This window comes from Eurytemora carolleeae, unplaced genomic scaffold (assembly GCF_000591075.1).
Source record: "Eurytemora carolleeae unplaced genomic scaffold, Eaff_2.0 scaffold288, whole genome shotgun sequence".
Taxonomy (NCBI): domain Eukaryota; kingdom Metazoa; phylum Arthropoda; class Copepoda; order Calanoida; family Temoridae; genus Eurytemora; species Eurytemora carolleeae.
Window position 1 is genome coordinate 112,657 of NW_019396198.1, and position 18,281 is coordinate 130,937.

At 31.2% G+C, this 18,281-nt stretch overlaps 1 protein-coding gene across 1 annotated transcript; it reads left to right on the forward strand.

Moving 5' to 3' along the window:
- The first annotated feature begins 970 nt into the window (after nucleotides 1-970).
- LOC111697893 (uncharacterized) lies at nucleotides 971-11,446 on the forward strand. Its single transcript, XM_023468028.1, has 9 exons — nucleotides 971-979; nucleotides 2,434-2,543; nucleotides 2,849-3,040; nucleotides 3,102-3,171; nucleotides 5,202-5,350; nucleotides 6,689-6,754; nucleotides 9,815-9,874; nucleotides 10,266-10,368; nucleotides 11,129-11,446. Exons 1-9 carry the CDS (start codon nucleotides 971-973, stop codon nucleotides 11,339-11,341), a joined length of 972 nt encoding a protein of 323 aa, XP_023323796.1. The 3' UTR covers nucleotides 11,342-11,446.
- Nucleotides 11,447-18,281: the final 6,835 nt, after the last annotated feature.

Sequence of the window (18,281 nt, forward strand, 5' to 3'; positions counted from 1 at the left end):
ATTATATCAATTAACAAATCAATTTATCAATTAAAAAATCATTAATAAATCAATTTATAAATTAATAAATCAATAAATCAATTTATCAATTAATAAATTAGTTTTTTATTAATAAATCAAATGTTAAATTCAATTCATTAATAAATATATAAATCGTCTTATTGATTAACAATTCAAAATCGTCAATAATTGACGATTTACTTCAGTGATAAACAGAGCAATATAAACCTTTTAATTAATTGACTCTTTCAACTGTGCAGGTGATCTATTGATTGCAATATTAATTGATTAATTAATTAATTGATTTTAGATGTTTGTACAGACCCGCTAGGGGCAGATTGGATATCCTTCTTTGTTATACCAGCCTACTCATTTTCCCTGGTTCTACTCTTTGCTTTAGGGAATATTTATCATTATTATTATTATTATTGAGATTTATTTTCACATACAAATATAAATTGATATAAATTGGTGTAGATACTATAAAAAACCAAACAAACGAACAATTTTAGAAAAGAGTTCTAACGATTCATTTTCTAATTTCATTCTGTTTCTGTAATCAGCTTTTTTAAAATCAAAACAATATCAGAAGTACATAAAACATGTTAATTCAGTAAAATATCAGATTTAGAAAGAATCAAATGTATACACATAAGCAATTATTTAGAACAAGTCAGCACATAACGATTCAAATACATTCTTACTGCACATAGACGTTTCCAGCCATTTACTCGATTTGTTAGTAAACTTGACATCCACCATTGGCAAATGGTGTACAACCATTCTTGTTGACTGTAGTAGACTTTGACATATACCATTATACCAAAGGATACAACCCCATTCTTGTTGACTGTAGTAGACTTTGACATATACCATTAGCAAAGGATGTACAACCATTATTGTTGACTGTAGTAGACTTTGAAATATACCATTATAGCAAAGGGTGTACAACCAATCTTGTTGACTCAGAATGGTGGATGTCAAAGAATGTACATCCATTCTTGTTGACTGTAATAGACTTTGACATCCACTATTATAGCAAAGGATGTACACCTAGATGTACACCTATTCTTGTTGACTGTGGTAGACTTTGACATCCACTATTATAGCAAAGGATGCACACCTATTCTTGTTGACTGTAGTAGACTTTGAAATCCACTATTATAGCAAAGAATGTACATCCATTCTTGTTGACTGTGGTATACTTTAACATCCACAATTATAGCAAAGGATGTACACCTATTCTTGTTGACTGTGGTAGACTTTGACATACACAATTATAGCAAAGAATTTACATCCATTCTTGTTGACTGTGGTAGACTTTGACATCCACTATTATAGCAAAGAATGTACATCCATTCTTGTTGACTGTGGTAGACTTTGACATCCACTATTATAGCAAGGAATGTACATCCATTCTTGTTGACTGTTGATAGACGTTGACATCCACTATTATAGCAAAGAATGTACACCTATTCTTGTTGGCTGTGGTAGACTTTGACATCCACTATTATAGCAAAGAATGTACATCCATTCTTGTTGACTGTTGATAGACGTTGACATCCACTATTATAGCAAAGAATGTACACCTATTCTTGTTGACTGTGGTAGACTTTGACATCCACTATTATAGCAAAGAATGTACACCTATTCTTGTTGACTGTTGGTGGACGTTGACATCCACTATTATAGCAAGGAATGTACATCCATTCTTGTTGACTGTAATAGACTTTGACATCCACTATTATAGCAAAGGATGTACACCCATTCTTGTTGACTGTGGTATACTTTGACATCCACTATTATAGCAAAGGATGTACACCTATTCTTGTTGACTGTGGTATACTTTGACATCCACTATTATAGCAAAGGATGTACACCTATTCTTGTTGACTGTGGAAGACTTTGACATCCACTATTATAGCAAAGGATGCACACCTATTCTTGTTGACTGTAGTAGACTTTGAAATCCACTATTATAGCAAAGAATGTACATCTATTCTTGTTGACTGTGGTAGACTTTGACATACACCATATACCAAAAGATGTACACATATTCTTGTTGACTGTGGTAGACTTTGACATCCACAATTAGCAAAGGGTGCAAGCCCATTCTTGTTGACTGTAGTAGACTTTGACAGCAAGCATTTATGCTTAAAGAACATGTATTAATTATCATTAATAAAAAGACTGACTAGAAATTGGCAATGTTACAATTTTGAACCTTAAGAGTGCTGGCAGACGCAGTATATCACAGAGACAAATTTTAGGATGTATTTTAAACCACTGAGACGTTTTTACGGTGTATAATTATTTGTAAGAGTTAAATTTCTTAATTCCCTTTAAAGAAACTTTTGTCTTCTTTGCTTAAAGGGACTGTAAAGGAAAAATGAAAGGGGGTATAGGCTGAAAGCTAATCACTTTAGCTACTAGTTTGAAGATGATGTAGTAAGTATAGATCTAAAAGAGTTGAATGAACTCTACGAAGTGTTCCCTGACCAATATCTTCCCTCCAGTGACAGCCAAACTAACAGTGATCCCAGGTATTAATTTCAAAACTATTTCTTGCCAGATTTAAATTTTTTCTTCAAAAAACTTTGATGTGTTAAATCGATTTGTATCGATCACTTCTTGAAAACATTTCTTAATAAAAAAAGGAAAAAATCAAATCTTAAAATTAAAATTTTGTAGGGAAAAAATATTTATTGTTATCATTTGTCACTATTTCGACCTGTAAAATTTCCTTTCCTTGTTCTCTGCAGGAAATCTCCCCCCCCCCCCCGTTTGAGGCATAAAGTTACGATTTATAATTTGTTTTTGTTGATTTTCAATATTCAGTTATTTTTAGGAATAGTTTGCAGCAGATAATAGAGGAGGAGGAAGATATCTTTGATGAAGAAGATGAATCCAGTGATGAAGATCATGCTGATGTAGATCAATCTGATGTAGGTCAAGGTGGTGAAGATTATGCTGATGATCTGAAGCAAGATGACAATGAGGAAGAAAAAAAAAAGATATCAGACATCAGTGATTCCTCAAGGTGAAGAAATAGTCGTCATTTGATTAAAAAGATAGAAAAATTTGATTAGATTTGAATTTAGTGATGAACTTGAAAACGGCAGCGTAGATAAAAGTGATGTTGAGACATCAGATACTGGCTTTAGACTAAAGGTAAGGAAATTTCGACATTACAGTACATTACTACATATATATATATATAAAGTAGTAATCTCGGGTTGTCTGTCTGGTTGTTTGCATATCCAATTATATCTCATGAACCCTTCGACTGATTTGCCTAAATTATTTTTTTAAAGCAAGGTAGTAAAGGTTAAACCTAGGTTCCCAAGCTAGTTGCAAAGTATATTTGAAAAGGTTGTTGAAATTGGAAAAAGTTTAATTTTTCAAACGAAAACACATTCATTTAGAAAAATATGAGGAAATTGATCAAAAAAAAGAGGAAACCATTCAACTCTAAATATTGGGAAACGGATACAAAATATTCGGAAATCCCTCAACAATTCTGAACTTTTAAGGGATTTCCTCGAATTTCTAAAAAAAAACGGAAATGCCTCAAAAATAATTTTTGATCCGTTTCCGTGTTGAGTCGTTTCCGTGTTGAGGCGTTTCCATTTCACCATTCATTTAGTGTTTACAATCATGTAAACATTGCCCATTTCAGAAAAATTTGAAGTTAAGTCTTTGCCACAAACTCAAATTTTCTAATCCCTATATTTTTTTTTAAAGATTATAAATAGTTTAACAAATTTTATCGGGTTACAAAGATATTGGGGTTAGAAAATTTAAGTTTTGGCAAAAACTTATTTCCTAATAAAAATAGTAAAATTCTAACGTTTCTAAATGATGTTATTTAGTTAAAAGTAGTAATTAATTGAGTTTTAATGATTAATTAATTAAACTTTCGTTTGATTAAAAATGTTCTTATTTTTCTATCTAAAAAGTGACTTGAAGATTAATGTAGCAGAGAAAAAAGTGATATTAACAAAATTCAATACTATTAAATTTATAAAATAGAAGTTATCCTGCTCATTGCATGTGGCTCAGTTTCATTTGCCATAATTACACTTGCCATAATTACACTTGCCATAATACCTTTGCCATAATACCTTTGCCATAATTACACTTGCCATAATACCTTTGCCATAAGTTACACTTGCCATAATACCTTTGCCATAAGTTACACTTGCCATAATTACACCTACTATAATTACTTTTGTCATAATTTTCTAATTTCTAAAAAGATTAAAATCTGTCTTTTTTTATTGCAAATGCGGGAAATTTTCCAATGAAAATTCCCAACTTTAGTTTTCTCATTGTTTTATAACAGAACAGTTGACACAAGTTCAGCTCCATATTATCTCACAATGGAGGACCCTTTGGTGGCCTTTGAGACAAAAAAATAGTAAACCAATGGTTCGAGACAGCAACATCTACACCTATGTAGCCAATACCTCGTTTCCAGAGTCGAAATATTGAAAATGTTCGGTTAAAATGTGCTCAGCTAGAATTCGAACCACAATTCGAACTGTCTCTGAATTAGATTTGTTATTTGTATTTAATTTGTAATAATAAAGAATATATATATATGCTTGTTAATTCTAACCAAATTTAATTTTAATTATGGCAAGTGTAATTATATATATCAACTGTAATTATATCAAGTTTAACAATTATGGCAAGTGTAAAGATTATGGCAAGTGTAACCATAATAGCAAGTGTAGCTTTTGGCAAGTATAATTTATGGCGAGTGTTACTTATGGCAAATGTATTATGGCCAATGTAATTATGGCAAAAGTATTTATGGCAAGAGTATTTATGGAAAAAGTATTATGGCAAATGAAACTGAGCCTTACATGTTGCTTAGATAATGTTGTAAACTTATCTTTAAAAACTTAGTTTTTATTAAAAATGCAAAAAAAATAACAAAAAAAAGAAATATTAATATTTTGGAATTATCTTTGTTTACAATAGAAATATGACTTCATTAGAAAATTTAAAAAATCTACATCAAAATTTTTTTTTTACAAATTAAATTTGGGTATTGTCTCTTCGCACATTAACCACCTATTGTGTCCTGCTGATGTTAAGGTTCTATAAAAAGTTGGGCTCCATCGGTTTAGCCGTTACGTATGTAACAAACTTAAACTGCTGAAAGGATATTTTTTTTGTCTGAAATGTTTTAGGTCTTGGATAGTTCTACGACTAGTGCTCTGAGATCAGCTAATTCAAGAATAAAACCTGTGATATCCCTGCCCTTATTCCCTAGTATTAGTTTTCAATCTGAAACTCCTTCTAATTCTAGGAAAGAGTCCATTTCTTTACAGCAAACAAGGTAAAAATAATGGATTTTTTTATAATCTACCTTACCTTAAAACAAAAATAGAACATTTTATTTTAACTTTAAGCAACTGCAATAGAGTGCTATGATTCAGATTACAGTCTAGATATTTTAAGTTTTTTTTTGATTGAATTGCTTCATAGAAATGCTTTTACGCAGAATCTGCTTTATCCCTTGATTTTGTAAATCCGCATTATCTCTGATCTCTGATTAGTTAAACGCAAAATAATAGTTGGCTTCTGGATTGCTGTTCGTTTTCAACACTCGTTACGGGACATTGAATAAAGATTAAATTAGTCTGTAGATTAACAAGATATCGAGATCAATGCTTGATCTTGATATCCACGATTTAAGAGTTCCCGGCTCTGACCTTAAAAAATACGACCTGTAATTAACATATTATCAAGAAGCAATAATTTTTAATGTTATGCACTGCATCTAGTGTTGTTAGTCGTCTTGTATTGATCTTAGAAAAAAAAATCAATATAAGTTTCAAGATTTCAAAACTGTATTATGGTAAAATTTGCTTTTAATAACTTTGCAATGCCTTTATCCTAAAAACAATGAAATTGGAAAAACAGTCCAAAAACTAGCATTACAGCACGTTCGTTTTGCAGCATTTTTGGATCGTTTTTGGATGATCGTTTTCTTGCATATTTCTTCTGTCAGAGTCAAAATTTGACATACAATCAAAGAAAGGAAAATGTTTATAAAATAAGGGCAGATGTTCTATGAAAATATAGGCAAATATAACAACTGAAAAGCAAACCAATTTAAACTGATTGCATCCAACATCTGTATCTAATCCATCAAGAAATGTAGTCAATGCCTACTCCATAACATTTTACTAGAGACGTATCTATCCAGGTCTATTCGTTACCAAAAATCAACCAGGACTAATTCTCCGATTCTAAAGGACACATTGCCCAAATCTCTAATCGTATAATTCAAAGAGATCCCAAGCTATCTTTCAAGCCAATTGCCAATTATAAAGGCAAGATCTACGTTCGTATGTTTCAACGAGAACCAAAGCAAGCTTTGTTTCAAGCTTAATTTGCTTTAGAAAACTCAATCAAAAGCCGAGTCACAATCAACTAATCTATATTTCGTAGTTCATATTAGATTTGGAGTATTTACAGCGTAATTACAAGTTATGAGCGGTTACTATACCACATTAAATCACATTTTATAGGTATAACGAAGTTATGTATATCTACCAACATGGAATGGGTTAATCGCATTACAGGATTTGTGTAGTTATTATGTGAACAAATGTCACCGTATTTATATTATACTAGGCCCCAAGTTTTGCTACAGAAATACATATTTTAGGCACACCCGATTAGACAGATCTCCTTCACAAACACAAGCAGATTTTGTATTTAGGCTACTTTCTAGGTAATTTACATCATTTAAAGGAACTCATTACTCACCACAAACTATAATTTTATAATTTTTAATATTTTATAATCCCTATATCTTTTACAACCTGGTGGTGTAGCCATTGATTTTTAAAACTATTTCATCTAACAGAATTTATGGTTTGAAATATCTTTATTTTACGACAATTTAACTTCAAAGATATATGGATTTGGAAATTAATATTAGTGACGAGTGTTCAGTTTCTTTATCCGAATTTCATTATTGTACCCATCAGTTACCCTTTACTATACTGTACTGTGTATGGTGTAAATTGTACATTGTACACGTTTAATATTTTGAGCCTTCAAAGTCCCAATAAGTAGGACTTTAGGCGGGTTGGATCTAAAATCAAATAGAGTAAAAAATGTTTATTGTTCAAAACGAAAAGGAATAGTAAAGATTATTTGAAGAAATATAGATTTTATGAAAAAGTAAAAAAGAGGAAAAGTAAAGATTTTAGGAAAAAATATGGATTCTAGGAAGAAAGTAAAGACTATTGGAAGAAATATGGATTCTAGGAAGAAAGTAAGATTATCGAAAGAAATATGGATTCTAGGAAGAAAGTAAAGACTATGGGAATAAATATGGATTTCAGGAAAAAGTAAGATTGTTTGAAGAAATATGGATTCTAGGAAAAAGTAAGATTTTAGGAAAAATATGGATTCTATGAAGAAAGTAAAGACTATTTGAATAAATATGGATTTCAGGAAAAAGTAAGATTGTTGAAGAAATATGGATACTAGGAAAAAGTAAAGATTGATGGAAGAAATATGGATTTTAGGCAAAAGTAAAGACAATTGGAAGAAATATGGATTCTATGAAGAAAGAGAAGATCATAGGATGAAATATAGATACTAGGAAAAAGTAAAGAATCTAGGAAAAGTAAAGATTCTAGGAAAAAATTATTAATGTAGAAAAAATTTAAGATTTTTGGAAGAAATATAGATTCTAGGAAAAGTAAAGACAATTGGAAGAAATATAGATTCTATGAAAACGTAAAGAATCTAGTAAGAAGTAAAAACCATAGGAAAAAGTAAAGATATAGGATTGAATTTAAATTTTATGAAAAAGTAAAGAATCCAGGAAAAAATAAAGACTCTAGGCGAAAGGGAAGAATCAAGGAAAAANGGTCTTTAGGGAAATCGCTAAGTAGCGAAACAAGAGTCTAGGAAAAAGTAAAGAATTTAGGAAAACTAAATGTTCAAGAAAAAAGTAATCATTAAAGGATGAAAAATAGATTTTATGAAAAAGTAAAGAATAAAGGAAAAGTAAGGTTCATAAAAGAAAGATTCTAGAAAATAGCAAAGACTAAAGGAAGAAATATATATTCTTGGCGAACGAATCAAGGAAAAACAAGTAAAGAACCTGGGAAAATGTAAAGATTATAACTTAGTAATTTTCGCTCCACTGTCTGAGTAAGTTATATAACTAAGTCCTGATTTTGAAATATGTTGTCTCACGGTTTAGAAAAACTGATTTAAAGCCCTTAAAACTATAAGAGGTTAAAACATTAAGCAATGTAATAAATATCATAATCATTCCTGGTAATCAATAGGGGGGGGGGGTCTGACCTTTTAAATTGAAAGGTTAATTTGATTAAAAAAAAGACATATGTATTTTGCAGATAAGCTTTGAAAACCTAGTTAAAATAAGTACATAGCTTCTTCTAAAATTGAAAAAAAAAAAATGATTAAATTGTTTGATTTAATATTTTGTTGACAAATGGTGCACTTCATTGTTTGTCTTTAACATCATTTTTATTCTTTTCTGTTTATCTCATGGACTGTGTACTCAGTTTGTTTACAAATAGATGACTAGATGTCTTGATCTCATTTATTGTCAAATATTTACAAAATATAAGATGTCCCAGAAAAAAATGACACCTTGATCGTAAAAAATTGAACGAAAATTGTTTCCTCAGTTACTAATACCTCTACTGCACAGTTTTTTCTGGGACACCCTGTATTGAACGGAACTTATTTTCGATTAACTTTATCCCGATGGGAGGGGGGGGGGGTATGTTTTTTTTCTTTGTGACTTAAAACCAAAAAAATAGAACTCTCAAACTTCTTTACTTTTCCAACCTTCAAATTGAGCATATATTTTGTGAGAATAAACTTTATTCCATGGGCCAGGGTACAGCTGGTCCCAACAAATCTATATTAGAAAAAAAAATCAAACCAGGATAGGGTTAAGAATATTTCAAGCAGGCTGCAAGGGTTCGGATAAAAACAATCATCGTGCAGGATTATACAACCAAAAAGGATAAGACATCAAAGATATACATCCATCCAGCCTGCAATGAAAAGTTTCTTCAATTTTCAAAACAGGTTCGACTTTAAAGTGTCACAGCGCCTTGGGCTTTGATTTTACCGCACTCACTCCCACTTTTTTTGTAGCCCTAAACATGTACATTGTAGAACTACAAAGCTTTAGTTTTGTAAAAAGCAAAAGACAAAATTGCCATACATTTTTGTGAGAAAGCTTGCAAACTTTAGAGACCATTGCATATTCAACATTTATAACGTGTCATTTAAAGAGTTTTAGGTTTTGATGTTTTGATGATAAATCAAGATATCTAGAAAAGATGAGTCTTCGTTAAAGGGGCCGTTCACTTACTTGGGTAATTTTATGGTAAACTAAACAGTCTTTTAGCTGTTGATTGGTATTAGTCTCCGTCCCTTTGTGCTCGCATTCTGAACGAAAAATCGGCTTTTTCTCCGGACACAGTTATCTTTGAAAAGTAAGACCAATACTAATCAATAGCTAATAAGCTTTACTTTACCCTGAAATTACCCAAATAAGTGAACGGTCACTTTAAATTTTAATTATATTCCCCTTGATGATCATCTTTTCCTTGAAAATCGATATTTTTTAATCGTGATTTCCATGTAAAGCGTCTTCAGATTTTCTGATTTTCGCTTTTCTTCTTGATGAGATAGAATTCAGGGGCATGCACCTCTTTAGATGAGAGTTTATTTCAATTTACAGAGAGAGGTCCATTTAAAAACATGGAATTTAACAAGATTTATTTAGCCCTGAAGAATACGAAAGTGGGCTGAAGATGTTAACTGAAAATCAGATTGTAGAAAAAAGGTAAATCATCATCTAAAGTTCTCTGAAAAAATTAATCGATAAATAAATAGTCTTTTAGATATGATAGAAGACGACTTTTTTAAAAATAAACTATGAAGTCTGTTAAATGAAATAATCTAAGTTTGAAATATCAAAGGTTTACACCAACAGGTTGTATAGATATAGGGATTATACAATTTGAGTTAGTGGCAAAGACTCAACTCCTTTCATAGACTTTTATGAAGTCTCTACTTTAAAGTTTAAAGATGATTTGGTGTTAAATAGAGAACGAAAGAGGCAAAAATCACCACAAGATTAATGAAAATAGAAATTTTTAATAAATTAATAATTTATAAAAAAAATTTAAATAATTTAAAACAATATTAAAAAGATGATTTGGAGTTGTTTTTAGATCTCCTACTGGACGCAAGCTAAGCACGGTCAACCTACAGCCTAAAGGAAGACTAACTCCGAGAGAGAGTTTAGTACGGAACAGCAGTATTGTTAGTAACCAGGTTAAATTTGGAAATATATTTTTATTTTATCATACAAACATATAGGAATAGTAATTATGCTGTTGGGACATTTCTAAAGATTGTTCATTGATGGACATAGGAAATTTCATAGACATCTTTCTTTGATATTTCTTTCTATTAAAAGTCTTTCTATAAAATGAAACACCTAATTAACTATAAACGTCATTTCAAGTGTTCCTTCATTTCAGATTCACCACGGTATACTTTAAAATGTTTAATTAAGAAGGAATGAGATATCGCATGATTTTCGCTTGAAAAATTTACTAGCTTAAATTGTGGTGTGTCTACTCTATACAATATAAACTATATTAGTGGACAAAAAAGGTTTAAATGGCACCATTTTGAATCAGACAGTTCTTTTCAAAAAATGAAGGTAAACTTGAAATGACAAGAATGGCTATATAGGCAAAATATAGCAAAGCCTGACAAGAATAGTCCGTTTAATATAGCTGAGCCTAACAAGATTAGTCCGTTTAATATAGCTGAGTCTGACAAGAATAGTCCGTTTAATATAGCTGAGCCTGACAAGAATATAGTCCGTTTAATATAGCTGAGCCTGACAAGAATAGTCCGTTTAATATAGCTGAGCTTGACAAGAATAGTCCGGTTAATTAATATAGCTGAGCCTGACAAGAATATAGTCCGTTTAATATAGCTGAGCTTGACAAGAATATAGTCCGTTTAATATAACTAAATCAAACATATTCAGTACCAATCTTTAAATGGTATTTTTGTGCAGGGGGAGCAGTTTTCAGTTTCTCAAAAAGAAGAGGAAAAAGGCGCTAAAATGTTTTCGCGGCAATCTAGCAAAGACTTTCAAACTGGTACTTTGCCGTACAAGTTTGGTCGTGTACTCTCGTTAGACAATACAGGAGGAGGCTCACTTCCCCGCATGGTTAACAGAAGACCTGGCGTCACAATAAATAACAGTGAAGACGATCTGTTCGTCTGAAAATGTAGGAAACAAAAACATTTTTAACACTAACTCTTGAAGAATGGAAGGAAGTGATTCTAATTAAAATTTATAAAAAGACAATAAACCTTGAAAAGAGATTTATATAATGTGAATCAGGCAGAGGCGCAACTAACCCCTCCCCGTATAAATGAAAGAGACTAGATCATGTTTATCCGTCCCACATCATATTGGATTCAAATGATCATATAAATCAATAATTTACTAGAATTTCAAATTCTCCTTTAATCTAAGACGACATTTGCTTACCTCAAATGAGAGCAAAGAAATATTTTTCATAGAAAATTTATTTAATTGATTTAAAAATAAACTTTTTTACGAGTGTATTTATTGTTCGAAGAGGAGCAATTTTAGGAATATTTTGTGATCTAAAACGTAAACTTGTAAATGTAATTTCATTTTAAAAAAAATTTGCATGAAAGTTTAAAAGTTTTTTATTATTACACTATCATAATCATTAGATTCGTGGAATAGAGTCGTTTTTTAAAATATTTTACCCACAAATGATAAGACGACTGCACGGAATTTATTCTTTCATAAGATCGGAGAAAGCTTTCTAAAATGTATGCTTCCCTGCAATAACAATCTTGTCTCTTTCTCTCTCACAAAATCACATTTAACCTTCGAATCCAAATATTAAAAGGGTTTCCGATTCCCATTAATTGTAGCTAAACATTTTATAATTTGTAACATTTCTAATTCTGGAAATGTGCTTTCTCCAAAAAGTTCATACCGCTATAAATTACAAAATCAACAATCATATTTCTAATTAAAAATGCCATCTCATACCAATTTTGACTGTATGTAACATTTCATTTTCTTGTATTTTTGATTCTGTTAATTTTTTTTCATTCTTTTGCTCATTTATATCTGTCCCTTTCTCTCTCGTCTTCATTTGTCATCTTCTTCCAAGTTTTTCTATCCCACTTTATACTTCTCAATTCTGCATTTTTTCAATCCTTTTTTTTTGTCTTTTTTTCTATATTTTGATTCTTAATTTTGTTTTTCTTTTTTCCTTACACATTTCTCGACGCATTTATTTTCAAGACTAATAATGATCTTTTTCCCGCCCTAAAATATTTAGCCTAAATATGTTTAGTGATTTGAATAGAAGAAAAACTCTGAAATGAGACGGAGACATTCTTTTTAACGTAGTCTGCAGCAAGGAAATAATTGGGGGGTGGGGGGGAGTTCGTCGGGGAAGAAAGGAGGGGAAATTAGAAGGAAAGTAAGGAGGGTAAGTAAAAAAAGGGAAGTAAGGAGTGAAATTAATAACGGGGAAGCAAGAAGGGAAAAAAAGGGAAGTAAGGAGGGGAAGTAATAAAGGGGAAGTAAGGAGGGGAAGTAATAACGGGGAAGTCAAGAGGGTAAAGTAAGAAGGTGAAGTAAGCAAGGGAAAGTAATAAAGGGGAAGTAAGGAGGGGTAGTAATAAAGAGAGAGGAAGGAGGTGGAATTAAGAAGGGAGAAGTCAAGAGGGTAAAGTAAGAAGGTGAAGTAAGCAAGGGAAGTTCAGAGGGGAAAGTAAGTAGGTAAAGTAAGCAAGGGAAGTTTAGAGGGGAAAATAAGTAGGTAAAGTAAGCAAGGGAAGTTCAGAGGGGAAAGTAAGTAGGTAAAGTAAGCAAGGGAAGTTTAGAGGGGAAAGTAAGTAGGTAAAGTAAGCAAGGGAAGTTTAGAGGGGAAAGTAAGTAGGTAAAGTAAGCAAGGGAAGTTTAGAGGGGAAAGTAAGTAGGTAAAGTAAGCAAGGGAAGTTTAGAGGGGAAAGTAAGTAGGTAAAGTAAGCAAGGGAAGTTTAGAGGGGAAAGTAAGTAGGTAAAGTAAGCAAGGGAAGTTTAGAGGGGAAAGTAAGTAGGTAAAGTAAGCAAGGGAAGTTTAGAGGGGAAAGTAAGTAGGTAAAGTAAGCAAGGGAAGTTTAGAGGGGAAAGTAAGTAGGTAAAGTAAGCAAGGGAAGTTTAGAGGGGAAAGTAAGTAGGTAAAGTAAGCAAGGGAAGTTTAGAGGGGAAAGTAAGTAGGTAAAGTAAGCAAGGGAAGTTTAGAGGGGAAAGTAAGTAGGTAAAGTAAGCAAGGGAAGTTCAGAGGGGAAAGTAAGTAGGTAAAGTAAGCAAGGGAAGTTCAGAGGGGAAAGTAAGTTGTAAAGTAAGCAAGGGAAGTTCAGAGGGGAAAGTAAGCAAGGGAAGTAAGAGGGGGAATTATGGGAGAAAAGGGATATAAAAACAGATGTAAATGACGACCAGAGAAACATACTTATCAGAACAATTGTCATTAAACATCCTGGCTCAGACTCAGAAGTATGTTTTTAAAACCTTTTAATATATTTTTAAAAAGTTGCGTAACAAATGTTGCACAAATATAGAATTTCAATCAAATGTGCAAATCTTTTGAACTTAATTTTCTGTTTACCTGTGATTACGAAACACCCCTGTATAACATACAAGGAATATATCTTACTTTATATAAAAAATCTGAAGAAATCTAAAGATTAATGTCCTTTGACTTCCGGGCTATAGATAGATAGATAGGTAGACGGGAGAAGGATAGATTGATAGTTAGATAGTAAACTGTCTTTATAGCTGGAGGTCATCCTATATATGTGTTCAGTAGTGACACGGTCACCAAACTGAATATTCTAAACACAGCAGTCTAACAATATCATTCAATATTTAATATACGTTTCTTTTTATTCGTTAGGTCACAAATTTCAAAGTTCTTTGCGACATTTTCTAGTTAAAAGAGGGAGCAAAGACGACAATTTCCACTTCTCGATGGTTATCGCTCTACGGTAATTCAAATCCCCCTGAATCTTGCCCCCCTGTATTTATTCACCNGGGGGGGGGGGCAATAACTTTTCCTGCTAAGATTTTAACCTGTATTTTTAAAACTCCCTTTAAAGACATCGTGTATAGAACGTTAATATTTTTTTAAAAAGTTTTTGGACGTTAACGTTAACGTACATCAAAATCGTTCGTTCCATGCTCACTAATTTATGATCATTCCAGTTTTGTTAAAAAACATCGCTCGTTAATATTTTTGTTTAAGACGAATTACAGTGGAAGCTAGTTATAAAAATAACACTTGGTGACTTGGTCCATTTCTAACAATGAGTGTTAGAAATCGCCGCTCGTTATCTTTTTCAAGCGATTATATTTATCTTTAAGTCTAGGCTGAGTTGAAACAAAAATACTCCATACATTTATTTAATATAAGTAATACCATATCATATATATTGAAATAAGAAAATTCAACTTTAAACTAAGGTGTGAAAATTATGTTTTGATGATATTGATTTCATTTTTGAACATATCCTTACTTTGAAACAATTACCGCATTTTTGCTCATGTCAAGTTTTGGAACATATCCTGGTTTTGAGACAATTACTGGTATTAATATAAATGTTACAAGATTTATTCATAAGCTAAAAAATAAACTAAATAGAAAATAAAAAATATATTGCTAGCATTATAATTCTAAAATAATTACGGCATTGAGAAATCAAAATATTGATATTATCTTGTTCTTACATAATTTACTGATTTAACAAGTTTAAAATAAAGTTTGTTTCACTAATTTATTAAGGTGGGTTTTGTATCGAAAACGCGACAATGATTCCAATTCAAGATAAGTTCGAGAATGGAAAAACCTGGCAATGTCTTGAAAAAGTTCAAGGTTTTTTTTTATATTTTGATTTAAGAAAATAGTTTTAAATTGGGAATTATTGACCTCGTCATACTGAATACAGTGTTAGAAATGGGTCAAGTGTTCGTTTTGAAACTAATGTAACCTGAAAACATCTAAATATTTCAAAAAATATTCTGGATCAAACATTATACATATTTTAAAGTATAAGCAAATATTTAATAACATTTTCCTAAATTCCTTGCTCGCAAACTGCATAGCGATCACGCATAAGATAAAAATGAAAAATCTTAATTAGTAGTTTTCAAACTAAATTCTCAGTAAAATAAAGTAAACTATACGAAAACACATAAACTTAATAATATATATTTTTTTTTATTTGCGCTGTTGGTCTAATTATCCGTTGTTCTAGACTATTATAGTTTAACGGTCCTTTGATTTCTACTGTTAGTTATTTTATCCTTTAATGTTATCAAATTATCTATCCTTTAATCTGCACTGGTAGATTAACTATTCTTTGATCTTATCTTATAGTTTAACTATTCTTAATGATCTCCACTATAGTTATAAATTTTCCTTTAATCAAGCATATCCTTTGCTCTATCACGATAAGTACAACGATTCTTTGTTCTAAACTATTTATTTAACATTTGATCTATACTTTCAGTCTAATTATCCTTTGATCTACACTTTTGGTCCAAATATTCGGTGTTCTTAAACTATTTGGTTAACTATTCTTTAATCTGAACTGGTAGTTTAACGGTTTATTGATCCAATTATCCTTTGATTTACACGATTAGTCCAACAATCCCTTGTTCTCAACTTTTAGTTCAACTATTCTTTTATATCTAATCTTTAACTATTCTTTGATCTACCATTATTAGTCTAACTATCCTTTAATCTACACTGCAAGTAACTCTTTCCTTTGATCTATAACACTTTTAGTCCAAATATTGTTTAATCTAAACTGCAAGTTTAACTCTATTCCTTTAATCTTCTCTGTAAGCCTAATCTACACCGTCTTACTCTATTCTNGCAAGCCTAATCTACACCATCTTACTCTATTCTTTGATTTACAATTTTAGTCCAACTATCCTTTAATCTACACTGCAAGTCTAACTCCATCCTTTGATCCCCACTATTAGTTTAAATATTCTTTGTTCTAAACTACTATAAGTTTTACTAGGTATTCCTTGATACACTGATAGTTTAACGGACCTTTTATCCAAATATCCTTTGAGCTATACTTTTAGTCCGAATATTCTTTGATCTGCTCTGCCCACTATAAGTAGTTTAACAGTCTGCACACTTTTAGTCCAAATATCCTTTAACTATCTTTGGTCTTCACTATTAGTCCGAACCATTCTTTGTTCTAAACTTTTAATTTTAGTTCAAATATTATTTATTTTAAACTATTAGTTTTATTACGTATCCTTGTAATAAATACAATTTGAACATACCTTTAGAAATTGAGTTTTACGCAAAACTTGTTATTTGACTAGACCAGCTACATATTGTGATTAGCTTAACTACAATGATATATTTCTGTGCATATATTATAAAATGTATAAAAACTTAATATGTCAGATATATTTGAAAATACACATTAGTTGGTTGGGACTCTGCTTTGATTTCGGTATTAGAAGTAATTTTGGTCATTGCTAAAACATACGAGTGCTGAGATCGTACCTAGAGACTTGGCATTGATAGATCAAGAGCTTGTTTGATAGCTATGCTTGTGTCCCTGTGGAACATTTAGAGTCGATGAGATCGTGCCCATTGGGTTGGCAATGATCACTGAAGAGTTTGTGTCCTGGTTGAAATTTATAGCTGACGAGTTGTACCTGGACTGATACAGTTCTGGACGAAGTTTTAAATTTCTGGATGATTTCTGGATGATTTCTGGATGATTTCTGGATGATTTCTGGATGATTTCTGGATGATATCTGGATGATTTCTGGATGATTTCTGGATGATATTTGGATAATATCTGGATGATAAGGAGTGGAGTTTTAATCGAGTTTAAAAGTGGAGTTTTCGCCGTCAATAGTCATAAGGGTTAAAACTCGACTTTTCACCAAGTTGAGGGGTTGTAAATATGATATTTGGACGATATGTGGGTGATATCTGGATGATATGTGGATGATATCTGGATGATATCTGGATGATATCTGGATGATATGTGGGTGATATGTGGGTGATATGTGGGTGATATTTGGATAATATCTGGATGAAATGTGGATTATATGTGGATGATATCTGGATGAAATGTGGATGATACCTGGACAATATCATCCACATTTCATAACACCCACATATTATCCACATATCACCCACATATTATCCACATATCACCCATATATCATCCAGATATCATCCACATATCATCCACATATCATCCACATATCAATTGTTAGTCTAGCTCTATCCCTTGATCTACACTATTAATTTAACTCTGTCTTTGATCAACACTATTTGTTTATCTTTGTTTTGATCTACACTACTAGTCCAACTGTTCTAAACTATTAGTTTAATTAACTATATATGTTTTGATCTGCACTATAAGTTTAATGGACCTTTCTCAGCACTTTTAACCTAACTCTATAATTTGATCTACACTTTTAGTTTAACTCTATAATTTGATCTACACTTTTAGTCTAACTCTATAATTTGATCTATACTTTTAGTCTAACTATATAATTTGATCTACACTTTTAGTCTAACTCTATAATTTTATCTACACTATTAGTCTAACTCTATAATTTGATCTACACTTTAAGTCTAATTTATAATTTGATCTACACTTTTAGTCTAATTTATAATTTGATCTACACTTTTAGTCTAACTCTATAATTTGATCTACACTTTTAGTCTAACTATATAATTTGATCTACACTTTTAGTCTAACTCTATAATTTGATCTACACTATTAGTCTAACTCTATAATTTGATCTACACTTTTAGTCTAACTCTATAATTTGATCTACACTATTAGTCAAGCTGTATAATTAAGATAGCCGAGCTGGCTGGAGCATTTCGAAATTAAACGTTTACCATTTTAATTCTTTGCACAACGATGAAAATAAAACACTACTCTGAACAACATTTGGCTGAGCAAATACTACTGCCATTTTATTGTGCCATTAATTTTAAATTTGAAAACATCTGGGATTTTCAAAGGTTGCATATATATATATAAACATCCATTTTTGTTTTGTCCTAGAAACCTACTGCTTTGGCCTTGAATCTCAAAATGATAATTTGTTTAGCTGTCGACCTTATTCCTGA